Genomic DNA, 18,783 nt, shown 5'->3' on the forward strand with positions numbered 1-18,783 from the left:
AACATTCTAGTTACCACAAATGATGGAAACAATGCAACACATGTGGTTTTGAACTTAGAATTCTGAACGTTGTGATTCCAAGTCAGCCCACTAAGTACACTTCTCCTATGGAGGCTTTATGTCTAATATGTTACATAAACTATTTTAACCCAGGATTCAACAAGGTTGTGGGACTAAGACCTGGCTCTGGAGTGGAGCCCAGTCCCCTGATGCTGTTACCTTGACCTGCTGCAGGCCAGCCCTGTGCTATCACAATGTGCATACTCTGGTCTTTTCCCTGTCCAGAATTTGGGAAACAGTGTTTGAACTTCATTTACCAAATGAAAATGTCTTGTAAGGGATTCAGGGAAGGGGAAATGAAACTCTGCTCCACAGCATACTCTAGAGAAAAAGCCAGTCTCAAGGCAAGCAATCTCAAGCAAGATTCTAGAAGAAATAAATAATAATAATGATGATGATGATGATGATGATGATGATGATATACCTTAACTCTCTCCTTCCCATTTCCCATATCCAACCTGAAACATAGATGCCCCTAGGGGAATTCTTGGCTTCTGTGTTAAAGGGTAGATAAGAGGGGAATGGCTTTGGGCCAGTGGGTTTGCCTCTGGTGCAGTTCCCAAATGGGTATGCAAATTTCTGTGAATAACTCTTCAGCAGCTCTGCTATTCCTTATTGGCCAGGAATTTGGATTGATTTCCTCTCTCCAAGGTTCTGCCCACCCATGATCATCCCAGTCCCACAGCTATCATTCCTCTTGGTGTACTCTTTCTTCTCCTCCTAGACTTCCTTAGAGCAGAAAAACAGGCTCAATTTTTTCCTATGCCCCAAGGCTGCATACTTCTGGATGGTGGAACACCAGCACTTCTGGCTCTCTAGGTATGGGACAATCTAATCGTCAGCAGGTGTTCTTCCAACTAGGTTTAAATGAAAAGCACTCTGTCAGAGAGTGGGGGAGTATCCTGTCCTGGTTGGGGAAGAAATGTGAGAGGGAAGCAATCACACTGAGGTCAGGGGAACTGCAGAGTTTGAAGGAGCTGCCACACACAGGACAGTAGGAGTTGAAATTCAGAGAAGGGAAGCCTGGAGCCAAAGGCCACCATGATGAGGCAGTCAGGAAGGATCAGGAGGAAGGGGTGGGTGATTGGCCATGTTATAGGTGCTAAACCCTGGGAGCTCTCACTGTAAATGTCAGCTAGGCAAGTCTCCAGCAGCCGCCCATCCCATCCCCTGGCAACATTCCTAAGAGAGCCCTTTGCAGATCTGGTGACCATTTCACTAGCTCCCAACCCAGCTGCAACTAAAAGCTAGCTGCAAGGTCAAGGCCTTTAAACATCTTGTGCTTCAATTCAAAGCTGCTCTTTTGAGCTCTTTCCCCACTCCCCAGGGCATGGAAGTTCCCCCTCCATTATTCTGAACACACACACACACCCCGTTCTACTACATTTACCAGTTCCCCTAGTTCAGAGGCAGCAATGAAAAGATTTGGTGAGCTGAAAGTCAGAGATGGTAGTGAAAACAACCCATTTCAGGCAGGAGAGGTTGCTTCCCCTGAAGCCTTGAGTTCAAACCTCAGTGCATGCACACACACACACACTCACACACACACACAAATAGTATTGTCAAACTTGACCTAGATCAATGGACGCTCACCAGAGCTGGGGATTAGAATCATCTGGAGAGTAATTTCCAAATCTATATGCCTGTGCCCTTGTTAGGTAGGTCTAGGGTAGGACCTGGGAAACGGTCTAAAAAAATCTCAAGTGGGTCTTTGAGTCAGACAATCAAGTTTAATAAGTACAAGATAGACAAGCAGTCTCAAAGGACTCAAGTGGCAGCACTCCTCAGCAGGGGATAAGAGAGACCGAGCCCTGGACAATGAGGTAGGGGGGCAATTCACCAAGACCACAGCTTCCTCTAGATGAAGTACTGCATATAGACAGCTTTGGTGGCTGAAGCCAGGTTAGCCCCAGCTTGAATCCTGCATGTTCCCTTCCTACTGTACAGTGAGGCCAAGGGACTCAACCAGTAAAACAGGACTGTTGTGTTAGAGGGCGGGCTGCATGAGTGATACAACCCAGGGCTGGGCACAGGAAAAGTACTCAAAGAATGGCAGGCAGAGACAGGCAATGAAGTCATAGGGAACATTCTCAAGAACTGACTAGTCAGATTAACTCACATCACAAATGAAAGTGCTGATAACAATCATAGAAGTCATTAAAGGATTAGGTAGGCACTGATGGCTCATGCCTGTAATCCTAGCTACTCAGAAGGCTGAGATCTAAGGACAGAGGTTTGAAGACAGCCTGAGTAGAAAAAGCTGTGAAATTCTTGATGGGAATCTGCAATCCCTAAAATGTGAAAGTCTACTCTCCCTGTCCCCCACCTCCACCCCCAGGTAACAGGCACCTGAGTTTCCTGAAGCAGGCATACTTGCTGAATCAGGACCTGCTCAGTAGGTTTGCACAACAGGATCCCACAATCAGGCCTGCATAATTTTCTTCAGGCCAAAGCCACAAACTTGAAAATCCTGTCTAAAAATTTTTGTGCCCTCCAATCACCTTCACCTAGGACCCTACTTAAATCTCTTCACCCCTGCCTCCTAGCATGCCTGTGTCTCCTGACTTTCCTGAGGTCACCTCAACTCTCCAGTAAAACTGATTTGATCAGTTGAGGTTTTTTTTTAATTATTATTATTTTAATACCCTCTGACTTTGTTTCCTAACAGATGGTGCAGAAACCCAGAACACAGTTCTCCAAAGGACTCCTGTCTTTGAAGAGAATGCCATCTACCTCCCTTTGCTTTCTTCTCCTCTTTTTCTATCTTTTTCCTTTCTGAAACAGTGAGTCTTTCTAGCCTACTATAAAATGGGTGTGGAAGTACCTTCCCCACAAACAGAGGCCTGTGCATGACTGGAAGTCTCTGCTCTCACCAGGTCATAGCTTTAGCTGCATAAGTGTTTAAGCCTATGTAGGTCAGGCAAGATCTTGACCTCGGTCTTTACTAACTGGCCTGGCAAACTCTGTTGTTAGCCCTGTTTCCCCTAATCTCCTCTCTCTCTTCCTCCCTCGGTTCTTACCTCCTTCCTTCCCTCCCCTTCTCAACCTCCTAACCAGATATTCACCATTTGATCACCCTACACTATCACCAGCCATTTCTCATATGAGTACCTCTCTCTGAGCATTATGAGGTAAGGATCCTGGTTTCCTTCTCGAAGGGCCCTGGAGAATGACCCTAGCAACCCCCTCTGGCTGATGGGTTTTTAGGGATGCTCAGCTGCTTAGTGGAGGACCATGCTGGCCTTAACCTGGTATTAGGAGATACCCTAAATATAGGGGTTTTTTTTGTCATTATCCTGTTCCATACTGCCCTCTACATGGGGTCACAATATTCCATTCTGGCTAATGGTCTTTTGGCTACTTTCCTAAAAAGTCTAGTCATTCCGGGCTTGAAACTGGATCTAAAATCAAAGAATCTACTCTTGCCTAGAAATTTGGTCTCTATCAATTGGACAATCACAAATGGCCAGAGTATGGGACTTTTGACTCCCTCACATATTGCAAGAGATAGGCAATTTCTTCCAATGGAAGAGCAAAAGGTCAGAGGTTCCTTATGCCCAAGCCTTTTTCCATCTCTACTCCCAGCTATCCCTACGCTCTTCCTTTTCTTCAACCCAAGTTCTTTTAGCCAAAACTGTTCCCCTCAAAACCTTCTACCTCTACCAGTCTCTCCCCCTCCTGTCCTCCTTCCTCTCCCCCTCATACTCCATCTCAAACTACTAAAGCTCCACCACACTAAAGCCACCAATACTACGTATTTCCTCCATGAGGTGGCAGGAGTGGAGGGCACTATGTGGATGCATGTTCCATTCTCTATGATTGATACGGCCCAAATTAAAGAGAAACCGACAATGTAGAGGAGGCCTCCAAATAAGCAGAACTCTTATCTCCAATTAACCCCCAGAAAACCAGAAGTAGCACTGTGGCTCAAAGTGATAGAACGTTAACCTTGAGAGGAAAAAAAAAACAAAAAAACACCCAAAAACCTCAGGCACAGTGCCCAGGCCCAGAGTTCAAGCCCCACAACTGAAAAAAATAAAATTACTAATGGATAAATAGCCAATAAATATATGTGGAATGACACTATATTTTAATTTGAGGTATCCTCCAAAGAACCATGAGTTATAAGCCGAGCTTCTAGTCTGTGGTTCTACTCAGAAGTGGTAGTATCTTTAGAAGGTAGGGCCTCAGAGAAGGAAATAAGGCAATTGTGGTGTGTAATTGATGGGAATACTGGGACTCAAGTCCCTTTCTGCTTTGCTTTCTGGTCACCATGAGCTAAGCAGCTTCTGTTATACACTCTCCTGCTATAATATGCTACTTCTCCATAGGCCCAAAAGCAACTGAATAACAGACCTTAGGATGAAATCCCCAAACTGTGAGCCAAAATAAGACTTTCTTCTTTTTAAGTTGATTATCTCAAGTATTTTGTTACAATAATTGAATAACAGAAAGTTGATTGACATACATGGAGATGGACACCAAATAGCTTGGTACTTCATATGCATTTGTTTCTTTAATCCTTTCCCAACCCATGAAATGAGTACTGAGTATACTGGAACCTCCATTTTATAAATGAGGAAACTGAGACACAGGAAGATGAAATAACACACCCAGCATTATACAAGTGAGAGATGATGTCGAATTCTAGCCCAAGCTCTACAACTCTGAAATCTACTACTGATGATTCCTATGTACATGATCCATGCATTGCTCTCTAGCCAGGAAGCTCCACCTTCCTCCTCCCATCATCAACCTGTCTATCTTGCTAATACTCTGGTATCCTGTAAGATTCTACTAGAGTGTCAGTTCTAGAGCTAATGGGTGACCACTGTGCTACTCTACCTCCATGACAACATAGTATGTATGTATGTATTAGATATATATGTATGTGTGTGTGTGTGTGTCTGCCTTGTCTGCATTGTTCATCCAGACTGTGAGTGTCTTAGTAACTTCATTTATTTACCTACTTAAAAAGTATTTACTAAGAGCTGACAAGATGCATGCTGTGCTCTACTGAAGATAAGATGGTGAGTAAAACAGTATTCCTGACTTCATGAAGCTCACAGACTAACGGGGGTTCCGGCACACGGACACTAACAGACATCACACAAACATAGGATGCTGCTGGCCATGGGCACCAGGTACTATGAAATTGTATAATAGAGGACTTGTTCAACTTGGGAGAAAATCCCTCCCATTCCAAGGAAGTGATATTTACACTTAGGTCTAGTAACTATTGGGAACTAGTTAGAGAAAGAGACTAGCCAGTGAAATACAAGGGACAGCATTCAGGAGCCCTCCAGTGAGGGGCAGGAAGGAATGGGTGGGGCATCCAGCCTTGTCTGTGGTGTTTTGGGAAGGGATTTCAACAATCACCTAAGAGTAGAGGCAAGTATAGAAACTCCTCAAGAATCACCAGAGTCAAATGATGACTTAAAAAGAATGACCAGAATCTCCTAGTTCCAACATATAAGAAAAGGAGGTTGGGTCACAGTAGAAGCTATGACTAGGTCTTCTGAAAGCAATGACAGCTCAGCAGCCTGGGAAGATTTTTAGAAGGGATTTAGCCCCTTTGGAAGAAGGAAGATCCCAGAGTTCCTCGGCTACATGTTCTCCAGCCACAAACTGGAAAATAAGTTGTTTGCATGTTAGTATCTCAAAGATGCTTCTCTTCTTTGAAGAGAATTTCAAGAATATGGAGAATATAAGGACCTGAAAGATCAGTGGGGTTGAAGGGCTGTAGAGGAGTGTGGTCGTAGGTTATTTTGTCCCAAGGACTGAAAAGGCCTTGAAGATTTGTTAGCAAGTCACTTTCTGGGATCTGCTGCAGGAATAGGATGAGAGGAAAAAGGCAGGTGTAGATGCAACCTCTAGGAGAAAATATAGAGCAGAGAAACACATACTAACCTGGGCTACCCTCCAATCTAATTTCAGACATCCCTTCTTCCTTCTGTACCCCAGACTGCCTGTATACCACTGCCTGCTAGCCTTCCTCATGCCACTGAGCACAGTAGCATATTCTTTCTACCAGCTTTGAAGCCCAATTCAAAGCAGGTCATCCCAGGAAGTATCTGCAATGCTTCTCCCTCAGAGTTTGCTGTGTTCACTACAGTCTGGCCAGCACTCCCAGGTGAGCCCACATGGGTAGGCTGGCACATTCACCTTGGAATCCTAGAATGCTATTCTCCATTGTGAGGGTCAAACACAGCACGAGTCTAAATAAGTGAGGAAATAAGTGGTATCTGAGTATGGTGCAAGGGAAAAAAGGAGCCAGAAATTATGGTATTAGAGATGGGCTGATGCAGGCTGTTGCTCCCAGCTCCACAGTTACTTGTGCAGTCAGTCACTTGGCAGCATTTATTCTGGGATCTGGTTCTTGTCTCTGTCCCCTAGGCTGCTTTATTTCAGCATGTAGCTTCTCCATCCTGTGATTCTCCAGGCCCCAAACCTTGGTATTATCCTTGCCTCTTTGTTCATGTTCCATATCACAGATTCCACTGGTTCTGCCTTCTGAATCTAGCCTGAACCTAACCATTTCTCTCTCTGTACCCTATTACTTTCCTGGTAGAGCCCACAATCATCTCACACCAGGATGACTATAATTATCTCCTTCTGGATTTCTGCTCTGACTTTGGCCTACTCTAGCCAGGCCATTCTGAATCCTGTAGACTTTAAAATGAAAAGTCAGAGCCGGATGCTAGTGGCTCACGCCTGTAATCCCAGCTACTCAGAAGACTGAGACCTGAAGATTGCAGTTCAAAGCCAGCCTGGCACGGAAGTCCATGAAACTCTTATCTCCAATTAACCACCAGAAAACTGGAAATTGTGCTGTGGCTTGAGTGGTAGAGTGCTAGCTTGGAACTAAAGAGTTCAGGGACAGTGCTCAGGCTCAGAGTTCAAGCCCCATGACAGACAAAAAAGGAAAAAAAGAAAGAAAGTCATGCCAGGCGCGATGGCTCATGCTGGTATTCCTAACTACTCAGGAGGCTGAGATCTGAGGATCGAGGTTCAAAGCCAGCCTAGGAACTAAACACTGTGAGACTCTTATCTCCAATTATCCACTAGAAAACTGGAAGTAGCACCTTGGCTCAAGGGATAGGGTGGTATCCTTGAGCTGAAGAGCTCAGAGACAATGTCCACAACCAGGGGTAGGGTGGTAGACTTGAGCTAAAGAGCTCAGGGACAGTGCCCAGGTCCAGAGTTCAAGCCCCATGACCGACAAAAAGAAAAAAAGAAAGTCATGAGTGGATGAGTTCTTTCACCTGAGGTCAAAGTCAGAGTTCTGATGCTCACAGATTCTTGCATTTTGGGGTTCCTATATCACTGACCTCATTTCCAAGCACCTACTTCCTTAGTCACTCGACTCTAAGCCTAGCCATCACTTTGCTGTTCTTCAAACACATCAGATATCCTTGGACTTTCTCAAGGCTAGAGCTCTATTACTTGAGCCACAGCACCATTTCTGGCCTTTTCTATGTATGTGGTACCCAGGAATTGCACCTGGATCTTTGTAAGCATTTTACCACTAGGCCAAACATCTGGCCCTTTAAGGCTTTATTCTATGTACCCTGTTAGAGATAATTTCCTGCAGTATTCTATTTAATATTGTCAATCTCTAGCCATCTCTGCCCATTCCTTCCATAATGTTCTCTCCATCTGATCAGCTTGTGAGTTTTAGCTCTCTACTTCACAGCCTGCCTCCCCACGCCCTGGAGATGGCAGCTCCCTTAGGGGAGGGAGTGTATCTTGCTTGCTTCTATGTCCTTTGGACTTACAACAAGGCCCATCACAGGCACTCATTTCACAAACATCTTTTGAATGAAAGAAGGACCTTCAGAGATTGAGTAATTTGCTGGTTCCTATATGATGGAGGCTAGGGAATGATAGTGCCAGGATGCAAGCCCAGGGCTGCACTGGCCCCAACCTGTCGCTATGGGTTTGAAAAGGCATGGTGACAATAAATAACCATATTTATGGTATTGACAGGGGGCTAACAACAGAGTGGAGCTACAAAACAAAAAAGAGGACACAGGTGACAGTAACAGCAAGAATGGGTCCAGTAGTGCAGGAATGCAAGAGGGAAGCCCAGGGTTAAATCTGCCCATGCCAGAAACACTCAACAGCTCTGAACTATGCTCTTTCTCACTTCCTGCCTGGACCTCCCTTCCTTGTGCATGGTAGCACCTCTGACTTCTGGGGCACAGAGTATCATGTTTACCAAGTAGAAATAGGGGCCCAGGAAGAGTAGGGATTGGATGATTTGGCTATAGAGACAAATGGCCACCAAACACCAGGTAATGAAGCTGCTTCCTTTCCACTTGTGATTCCAAGAGGCTATCACTACCATTGAGAAAGAGGGAGAGAGATGGTCAAGAAAAAACATATTAAATGCCAATATAAACAGACTAAAAACATAACAGAAAGCCAAACCCACCACCCCTGAGTCCTGACAGACTTTGAGAGATTCCTAATAACTGAGAAGCTTCCCCGGTGGGAACATACCCTTCTTCTGTCTCATTGATGATGTCACAGATCTCCATGTTCAATGTCCAGTCTTCACTCTGCAGGGAGCCATCTGTTGCCTTTTCTGTAAAATCAGAGAGAAAACCTTGTTGACATTTCTCCTGGAACAGAATAAGGAAATTTCCTGCCACAATGGGAAATGGGAAGAGATTAGAACCATCACATCCTGTGCCAGCCATGGCCATGCATCAGAGTTAATCTAGGCGTGCTACTTTCCCAAGAGAACACTCAGGAAGAGTGCTGCGCCCAGGAGGGGCAATGTCATAACACGGTCTCCATTCTCGGAAATCTAGGCCAAAAAGCTAACAATAGGCCGGAGCCATTGGAGCCCAAAGATTGTGCGTTTGAATACAGGCTCTACCACTTACTATTTGTGTGACATAAGGCCATTAACCTATAGGTTTCAAACCTAGTAAAAACTATAGTATTTACTCCACTGAATGGTTAGAAAATCAAATGGGTTAATTTATATAAAACACTAAGAATGTAGCTCAGAACACAGTTATCTATAGATTTTTGCTTATTAGAGTTATTAAAAATCAACTGCCACAGTTAAAAACTTATCTCAGGAAAAAAAAAGGAAGCAGAAGGAAGCATCATTCCATAGGTCACTAGAAGTGTGGTATTATGGCTTGGATCTTAAACGGACTTGGTTGGTTGCCATCCTGTGTGATTTTTTTTTTTTTTTGGTCGGTCATGGGACTTAAACTCTGGCCCTGGGCTTTGTCCCTGAGCTCTTCAGCTCAAGGCTGCGGTCCCCTTGAGCCACAGGACCACTTCCAATTTTTTGGTGGTTAATTGGAGATAAGAGTCTCAGTGACGTTAGTACCTGGGTAGTTTTGAACCTTGATCCCTGGGCAAGTTTTGAACCTTGATCCTCAGATATCAGCCTCCTGAGTAGTTAGGATTATAGGCATGAGCCACCATGCCTGGCATCATCCTGTGGTTCTATTGGGCAGTGGTAGAACCTTTGGGAGGTAAAGCTTTGTGGAAGGAAGTTAGATCACTGGAGATGTGACCGTGAAGGGGACCCTGGCCCCCTCCTCTCACTGGTTTTGCTTCCTGGTCTCCATGAGGTGAGCAGCTTTACCCCACCATGTGCTTCCCACCAAATGAGCCAGCTGACCTTGTACTGAAACTATGAACCAAAACAACAACAAAAAAAACACCCCACTTTTCTTCCTTACAAAATGTTTATGTTGTGTGTTTTTGTTGGTTTTTGTTTTTGTTTTGCCAGTCCTGGGGCTTGAACTTAGGGCACTATCCCTGAGCTTTTGTGCTCAAGGGTAGCTTGTACTACTTGAGCCACAGCTCTACTTTGGGCGTTTTTGGTAGTATACTGGGGACAAGAGTCTCACAGACTTTCCTGCCAGTGCTGGCTTTGAACTGCAGTCCTCAAATCGCAGTCTCCTGAGTAGCTAGGATTATAGGCATGAGCCACCAGTGTCTGGGTGAATGCTTATGTTTTATCTGAGGCATTTGTCACAGTGACAGAAAGCTGATTTATCACATGGTATTAGTTGCTTTGTATGCATTGCTTTATTTTATCTACAGGACAACCTTTGACCATTCAAGGGTGGAAAGAACAATCCTTTCAACAAATGGTGCTGAAAAACTGGATGTCCACATACAAAAGACTAAAGATAAACCCTTATCTTACACTGTATATAAAAATTAACTCCAAATAAATTGAAAATATAAACAACAAGCAAGGCACAGTGGCTCATGCCTGTAATCCTAGCTTCTCAGAAGGCTGAGATCTGAGGACTGCAGTTCAAAGCCTGAGCACTAAAGAACATGAGACTCTTATTTCCAATTAATCACTAGAAAATGGGAAGTTGAGCTATGGCTCAAGGGGTAGGGTGGTAGCCTTGGTCAGGCCCAGAGTTCAAGACCCATGACCCACAAAAAAGATCGTGTGTGTGTGTGTGTGTGTGTGTGTGTGTCAGTAAAACTATTTTTTTTTAGTCAGTTGTGGGACTTGAACTCTGGGCCTAGGTACTGTCCCTGAGCTCTTCAGTTCAAGGCTATCGCCCTACCCCATGAGGCACATCACCACTTCTGATTTTCTGGTGGTTAATTGGACAAAAGGGTCTCACAGACTTTTGTGCCCAGACTGACTTTGAACCACGATTCTAGGATTATAGACCATGGGCCCAGCTCAGTAAAACTCTTAGAAGAGAAAGAAGGGAAAAGCTTCATGACAGTTGATTCGGCAATGATTTAATGGATATAACACCAAAAGCACAGACAACAAAAGGAAAAAATCCATAAATGGAATGACAAGCCGGGTGTGGTGGCTGTAATCCTAGCTACTCAGCTATTCAGGAGGCTAAGATATGAGGATCACAGTTCAAAGCCATCCTGGGCACTAAAGAACATGAGACTCTTATCTCCAATTAACCACTAGAAAATGGGAAGTGGGGCTGTGGCTCCAGGGATAGGGCAGTAGCCTTGAGCAGAAGAGCTCAGGGGCAAGGGCCAGGCCCAGAGTTCAAGCTCCCAGACTGTCCCCCACTACCCCCCCAAATTACTATAAGATCCAGGAATTCTACTTCTGAATATATATGCAAAAGTATTAAGGAGCCAGGTATATGACATTATATGACATAGGTTTATAATCCCAACCACTCAGGAGATAGAGATTGAAAGGACAGAGGGTTAAGCAAACCCAAGTTAAAAAGTTAGCAAGATGGGGCTGGGAGTTTGGCCTATTGACACAGTGCTTGCCTAGCATGCAGGAAGACCTGGGTTTGATTCCTCAGTATCACATACATAGAAAAAGCCAGAAGTGATGCTGTGGCTCAATGGCTCAAATAGTACAGCTCTAGCCTTGAGAAAACCTAAGGATCGGGCTCAGGCCCTGAGTTCAAGTCCTAGGACTGGCAAAAAAAAAAGTTAGCAAGACTCCATCTCAACAAATAAGCTGGACATGGTATTATATGCCTGAAATACAAGCTATACAAGTAGTAAGCAGATCAAGGTGTAAGATCAGTCCCTCACAAAAACTGGAGACCCTATCTGGAAAACAGAGCTTAGGGATGCAGGCTCCAAGTGGTAGAGCACCTGCTTTAGCAAGCGGAGAAACCCTGAGTTAAGACCACAGAACCACCAATAACAACAACAGTAATAGAAAGCAGGGTCTCAAAGAGATACCTGGGTAGTCATGTTCACAGCCAAACTATTCATAAGCTGAAAGATAGGAAGCATCCAATTGTCCTCCCACGCCCAGTTAAAGGTAAAAGCAAAATAGGGATAGTATTTAGCCTTACGAAGAAAGGAAATTCTGACACATGCTATATGGTTGAATCTTAAGGACATTATGCTGAGATCATCAAAGCATAAAAGAATAAACATATGTGATTCCGATCCTATGAGGTACCTAGGGTAGTAAAGCTCATAGTCAGAAAGTAGAACAGTGGGGTGGGGTCAGTGCTGAGTACAAAGCCTCAGTTTGGGAACATGAAAGGGTTCTGGGAAGGGATGGTGGGTAGGACTGCACACAGTGTGGATATACTTTATAGCTCTGCACACTTAACAAGAGTTGAGATGGTAAATTTTACATTATGTTCATTTTACCATTTTAAAGAAATCAAAGGAAGGGGCCGGGAGTTTGGCCTAGTGGTAGAATGCTTGCTTCGCATGCATGAAGACCTGGGTTCGATTCCTCGGCACCACATACATAGAAAAAAAAACAGAAGTGGTGCTGTGGCTCAAGTGGTAGAGCTCTAGTCTTGAGAAAGTCCAAGGACAGTGCTCAGGCGCTGAGCTCAAGCCCAGGACTGGCAAAAAAAAAAAAAAATCAAGGAAGGAAGGAAGGAAAAAAGGAAGGAAGAAAGGGAAAGAGGTAGGAGGGAGGGAGAAGGGGAGAAAGGAGGCAGGGAGAGAGGGAGGATGGAGGGGGAGGGTAGACATAGGTGAGGAACTGTTGGATTAGAAGGAGGAGTCAGATAAGGATTAGAGATCTTTCAGGTCTGTTGCCTCATTGGACAGAAGACTTCAGGCCTAAAGAAAAGGGAAGAGTCCAAGAGCTCAGGATCAGAACCAGATCCAGAATCACATGGCTTCCTCCCTTCTCTGGGTTGTGAGTACCATGACGGCAGGGACTAGGTCCATCCTGCCTTCTCTTCCATTATGTTCCCAGTAGTTAGCACCGGGCAGCTGTGCAGCACACCTGTGATCTGATGAAGGGCCATGGCAGCACTCCTTCCTCTAAATTAGCATCTCTCAGAAAACACACCAGCACCAGACATGCCCCAAAGGTTTGGATTTGATTTGTATGGGGCTACCCAGGCATTCAGCTATTGTTTTTGTATATCAGTTCTAGGGATTGAACTTAGGACCTGGGCACTGTCCCTGAGCCTTTTTTGCTCAAGGCTAGTGTTCTATCACTCGAGCCACAGCTCTACTTTTGGCTCTTTTGGTAGTTGGCTTGGGGGGGGGGGGTGTCTTAGGGACTTTCCTACTCAAGCTGGCTTCAATTGTGATCCTCAGATCTCAGCCTCTTGAGTACCTAGGATTACAGATGTGAGCCATCAGTGTCCAGCACACTCACAGTTTTGCATCACACCTTTTCCTGAAGCTTTCTCTAGCTGGGCAGTGAGAGAGACTCAATAGTTTTCTCTGGTAGTGTATAGTTTCTGGCTGGTTCTCTCTGCCTTGTCTCATCATTCTTTATGCTCGGAATCTGTCATAGTGTGATAGGGTGGCATTTTTGTCCTCTGTAGCTCCCTGGTACAACAGTACAGACATCAAAGTACCCAGAGTGCTGTGGCTACCCTGTTAGGGTCCAGGCTGGACTGCCTCATGCCTGACTGCCTGCCTCATCCATTACACTGACCCCTGAAGGCAGTCATCTCTCTCTCCTCAGCAACAAGGGAGATGCTTGACGCTTAGAAGGTTCCTTTCAATCTCGAGTAAATGGCATTGGGTTATGTAGTTCTGCTTTGCCTCGAAAGAGCTGCCTTGAGGAAGTCTGCAGGCTGCTCAGATGATATTTTTTGTGAACCTTCATTTGGCCCTATTATCTTCCTGTTAAGGGAGGTGAGATAGCAGGTATGGAAAAGGGTATTCTAAAAGTTGGGTGTAATATCTGTAACACCAGCTAAAAAGTATGGCTCCAGTGGTAGGAGCGGACCCAAATTCCGCAGTAACACACACAAAGGAAGGAAGAGAAGTGGGGGAGAGAGGGAGGGAGAGGGAGGGAAAGAGAAAAGGATATCCTATAAAGCAGTTGAAATTCATTTTCTTCTTGTTCCAGAGGAAGGGGAGCATCTGCAATTAGCATTCACAAAGCATGTCAGGAATTTGAAGCAAGAGGCAATAATGTTTGACTGAAGAATGTTGGGATTGATTTTTCTCTCCACCTGCTTCATAGAGGCCAATGCCACTTCACTAGCAGACAATAACCCAGAAGGTTTATTTCATATTACTTGGAATATTGTCCAACGAACTTTCTACCCATTGAAGTCCGTTTTTCCTCTTTCTCCATACCTGGCACAAAGCACGCTCAATGCTATTCTTTTGTGCTGGTATCTCTGGGCTCCTATCCACACTCGATTATTGGGGAGGTAGATAATTTGGTTGCTTTCTTCTTTATTCTCACCAAAAGGATGCTACTGAATGCAAAATCTATGCCAGCCTCTTTTTGTCTTCTGGTGCTGGCTGCTTCTGAAATCACTATATTTAACAGTGAAGTATATATACAGCAGCCAAGAAACCACCACTAGCTGGGTGCCAGTGGCTCACACCTATACTCCTAGCTACTCAGAAGGCTGAGATATGAGGATCACAGTTTGAAGCCAGCCTGATCAGGAAAGTTCCTGAGACTCTTATCTCAACAACGAAAAAAGCTGGAAGTGGAGCTGTGGCTCAAGTGGTAGACTAGCAGACAAGCAGGCAGGCAGGCACTCGAATGTGTGTGCACATGCACATGAACACACATATGCATACAAACATACACACACACACCCCAAAAAACAAAGCCCACTATCAGCAGATTGTGAGGCTCCCTGCCAACAGGCCTGACTGAGGTTTCAGATTGCATGGGAGGGATAGGTGGAGAAGAAAACTGGGTTCTAGAGAGTACTATCACTGTGGTCAGGTCAAGGCTTCAGAACATCCTGGCCTGGGTCCCATATCAGGCAGGCAATGACCTTTTTTGAATGGAGAGAGTGCCAGGGCAAGATGATAAGGCACACTTGCACTGAGGTTTGATGGGAGGTATATCTGACTGCCATATCCTGCCTAGCCCCTGGCCACTGGCATTTTGTAACCAGGGTCACTGTTGTCTTAATCTTTATCCATCCCAGAGCTCCAGCTAGAAATGACTTGCCCCGTTGCTCCCTGGAGCACTGTGTTTCTGCTGTTGTACTAGATTTCATTTTAGCATTTGATAATTTACGTGACAAAAGAAATGAGATTGAACTTTGCTTTCCTCTGGCCCGGGGACTAGACTGAGTGAGGGAGCCAACAACGAGTGGCCTCAGTTCCAGGGGCAATCAGATACAACTTTGTTCCCATTTGCTAGGAATTCCTTTATGAAGAGAAAAATAAGAATTGATTTGAGCTACTTTGTCAGCCTTGCTTCCCTCCTCTGTTTCAGCAGAGCCAAATACCCATGGTTCCGTTTGTGTGGCATTTTCAGCAAAGTGAAAAGAAGGAAGTGTTCTTTTTAGGTTGGCTCCTTATAATCAAAATGAGTCTATGTCTTTTAGCTTGAAAATTCAAAATCCTAGTAATTGAATAGAACGAGCTGACCCTGAGGATAAGTTATCATGCCTTTAAACCCCTTGCTGGTATTATTAGAGGAAGGGAGAGGGTGAATATAAGGTTAATGGATTCTGCTGTGAAACCGAACTTGGAAATGAGGTTTCATTGATTTAATATTTCCTCTATTAAGCCTCCCAAGTCTGTGTCTCTTGTGGCTCTACGGAAGAGCAATCTCAGTATGTCATAGCCCGAGTTCTGTGAAAGGGGTGATGACTAGCACTGGGTGGGCCCCTGACCAGCTAGCCTCCCTGTTGCTGGCTTGGAAGGGGAAAAAAAAGGTTGTAAGTGACAGGGCTCTTGCTTCAGAAGGAGCCTCTCCCTGTGGTTACTGGGTTGCTGGCCACAGACAAGTTCCTACTATGTGTGACCCTAGTTCTGGGAAGGGACAACCTTGAAGGAGGAGCATTCAGAGATAGCTGATGTGGCAGGAAGGACAGGAGACAGGAGGCATGGATCATTTCAGGTTGGGACCAACTGTTCAGCCTGCCTCTAGGGAAAACCCTGAGTCAATAGAGCACTTTGCTGTCCCAGAGGATAACCTGTGCTTTTCAGCCTCAAATTTCAAGGAGCCTCTGCCCTGTTTCCCTTCTCTAGCCCAAATTGACTGGTTCCACTCTTCCTGAGCGTTAGCATCATTCCCATCCTCTCTAGCCTTACCACTTACCCCCTCAGCTACCCTGAGAGGCCTGGCCCAGGCTCACTGCTTTCCTAGCCTTGTGACTCAGACTCTTTTTCAATATGCATTAGATAGGTGGCACAGGGCAAGGCAGTGTAGGGCAGAGAGTCTCTATGGCCCATCTAGCTCTTACGACAAGGATCCAGTACTGCCTCTGTATCTTCTTTCTGAGGCCTCTGCTTAAGACTTCCCCAAGTTGCAAAAGCCTTCCCAGGCCCTGCCACCACAGTCTAGTACCATGCACTGTGCTTATCAGGTGACAGAATATGACTTGAGTATGGCTCGAGTGGTAGAGCAACCGTCTAGACAAGCAGGAGACCCTGATTCAAACCTCAGTACTAAAAACCAAAAATGTTGCTTTGTCAAGGCGTCATGGTGACCAAAGGTCTATGGGCACCAAGTGTGATAATTGAAGAAGGTAAAAAAGATATGAATAGATTACGTCTTTTGGGGGGGAAAATAAGACTGTTAATTAAAACAATGAGTCTTTGTAATATGAACTGAAGGCTGCTGTGCAAATGTTTTGAGCAATAGCCATATTCTTGGTATGCTGTCAACTGCCTATAAGTACAGCTTTTGTTTGCATGTGTGAGTTGTAGTGTTATGTAAAAAGCAAGTGTCATTTCTCCATAGCCCCATCCAGTAGAATAGAGACACTTCCAGCTTATACAGATATTATTTATCATTCAGCTATCTGTGGATGTGTGAGTTGCATTAAGCTTTTGTTAAAATGGTGGTGATGGGAGCCCTCCCATGAATTAAGATGGAGTAATTTCAGATATCCTATTAGTGATCAGCTTCACATCTGAGCTCAGGTTTTGCTAGCAGGTAGGGAAATATTGTACAAATCCCCAGGCTTTCAGGACAGAAGACCCTGAGATCAAATATTGGTACTACCAATTCAGTTATGAGATTTTAATCTATCAGATGTGAAGTAGTATCTCACTGAGGTATAAATCTGCATTCTCTAATGACTAGTGATATTGAACATAATTTATTGGCCATTTGTACATTTTCTTTGGAGTGCTTTGCCCATTTTTACATGGGTAGTTTTGTTGTTGAGCTATCGGACTTCTTTACTTATTCTAGGTATTCTCTTATCCAATATATGCTTTTGCATATTTTTTCTCCCATTCTGTAGGGTGTCATTTTATTCTCCTGATAGTAACCTGTTTGTTTGTTTTTTTGCCAGTCCTGGGGCTTGAACTCAGGGCCTGAGCATAGTCCTTGGGCTTTCTCAAGGATAAAACTCTGCCACTTAAGCTACAGCACCACTTCCTGCTTTTTCTATGTATGTGGCACAGAGGAATCGAACCCAGGTCTTTTTGCATGCTAGGCAAGCACTCTACCACTATGCCAAACTCCAGGCCCCAGTAACCTGTTTTATTCTTCTGTTTTGTTTTGGTACTGTTCTTCAAAGTCTGGGTGCTATCTCTGACCTTTTGTGCTTAAGGCTGGTGCTCTACCATTTGAGGCATTTTTACTGGTCAACTGAACATAAGAGTTTTGCCTGCCCAAGCTGGCTTCAAACCATGACCCTCTAATCTCAACCTCCTGAGTTGTTAGGATTACAGGTATGAGTATTGGCACCTGTCTATAGTGTCCTTTGATATACAAAAGTTTTAAATTTTGGTGAATTCCTTACTGTGAATTTTTTTCTTTTGTTGCTTTTACTTTTGGTGTCGTACCCAAGAAATCCTTGCTAAAACCAATGTTATGAATATTTTCATCTAAGACTTTTATTTTGTTTAGGACCTTGGACACTTTGGGGATACTTTTGTATATAGTATAATTTCATTATATATACCAATATATATATATATATATATACCCAATTTCATTATTGCAATATGGATATCCAGTTTTCTCAGTACTGCTTGGCAAAACATCACTGTTTCCCCAGCAAATGATCTTGGCAACCTTGCTGAAATAGACAAATAAATACATAATTTCTGGGGTCCCCGTTTTAGTCCATTATGTCTGTACCATACTGTTTTGATTATTTTTGTAGCAAATATTAAAATTAGGAACTGTGAATGGTCCAACTTCATTTTATTTGTTGTAATTGTTGGTAGTGGTGGTAGTCATGGGACTTGAACTCAGCCTACATACTGCCCTTGAGCTTTTTTGCTCAAGGCTAGCATTCTTCTACATTGAGCCAGAACTCTACTTCTGATTTTAGGGTAGTTAATTGGAGATAAGAGTCTCACAGACTTTCCTACCTATGCTGGCTTTGAACTATGATCCTGAGATCTCAGACTCCTGAGTAACTAGATTACAGGTATGAGCCACCTATATCCAGCTTCTAACTTCATTCTTTTTCAGGGTTGCTTTTAGCTATTTGGGGTCCTTTGAGATTTCATGTAAATTTTAAGATGAAATTTTCTATTTTCTATTTCTGAAATAAATGCTAGTGGGATTCTGATTGGGATTACATTGTATCTATAGGACACATTGAGCACCAACACCTTCTTAACAATATTAAGTATTCCCCTCCATGAGCACAGTATCTCTCTACTTAGGTATTGCCTTTAATTCCATTCCATATATATATATATAAATATATATATATATGCAGACATATACACATATATGTAGAATTTGTATCTATAATATAGAAATTAAATAATTATATAGAAAGAAATTAAATATATATGTTATAAATATTTATATTGATTATGTTATTTACTTTATTTCTTGTTCACTTTGTTTCTTTTTTGTTTCTTTTTTTTCTTTTCTTTTCTTTCTTT

The 18,783-nt window shown here is 43.8% G+C and overlaps 1 protein-coding gene across 4 annotated transcripts in view; it reads right to left on the minus strand.

Moving 5' to 3' along the window:
• Positions 1–18,783, minus strand: part of Tom1l2 (target of myb1 like 2 membrane trafficking protein) — a 135,644-nt gene that overhangs the window by 50,918 nt on the left and 65,943 nt on the right. For all 4 annotated transcript variants that reach the window (XM_090349409.1, XM_090349408.1, XM_090349407.1 and 1 more), the window contains exon 2: positions 8,566–8,650. In XM_090349409.1, the coding sequence (XP_090205535.1) occupies positions 8,566–8,650 (85 nt within the window). The remainder of the gene's footprint in view (positions 1–8,565; positions 8,651–18,783) is intronic.

The sequence above is a fragment of the Megascapheus bottae genome, chromosome 17, assembly GCF_031878675.1.
Source record: "Megascapheus bottae isolate mThoBot1 chromosome 17, mThoBot2.hap1, whole genome shotgun sequence".
Taxonomy (NCBI): Eukaryota; Metazoa; Chordata; class Mammalia; order Rodentia; family Geomyidae; genus Megascapheus; species Megascapheus bottae.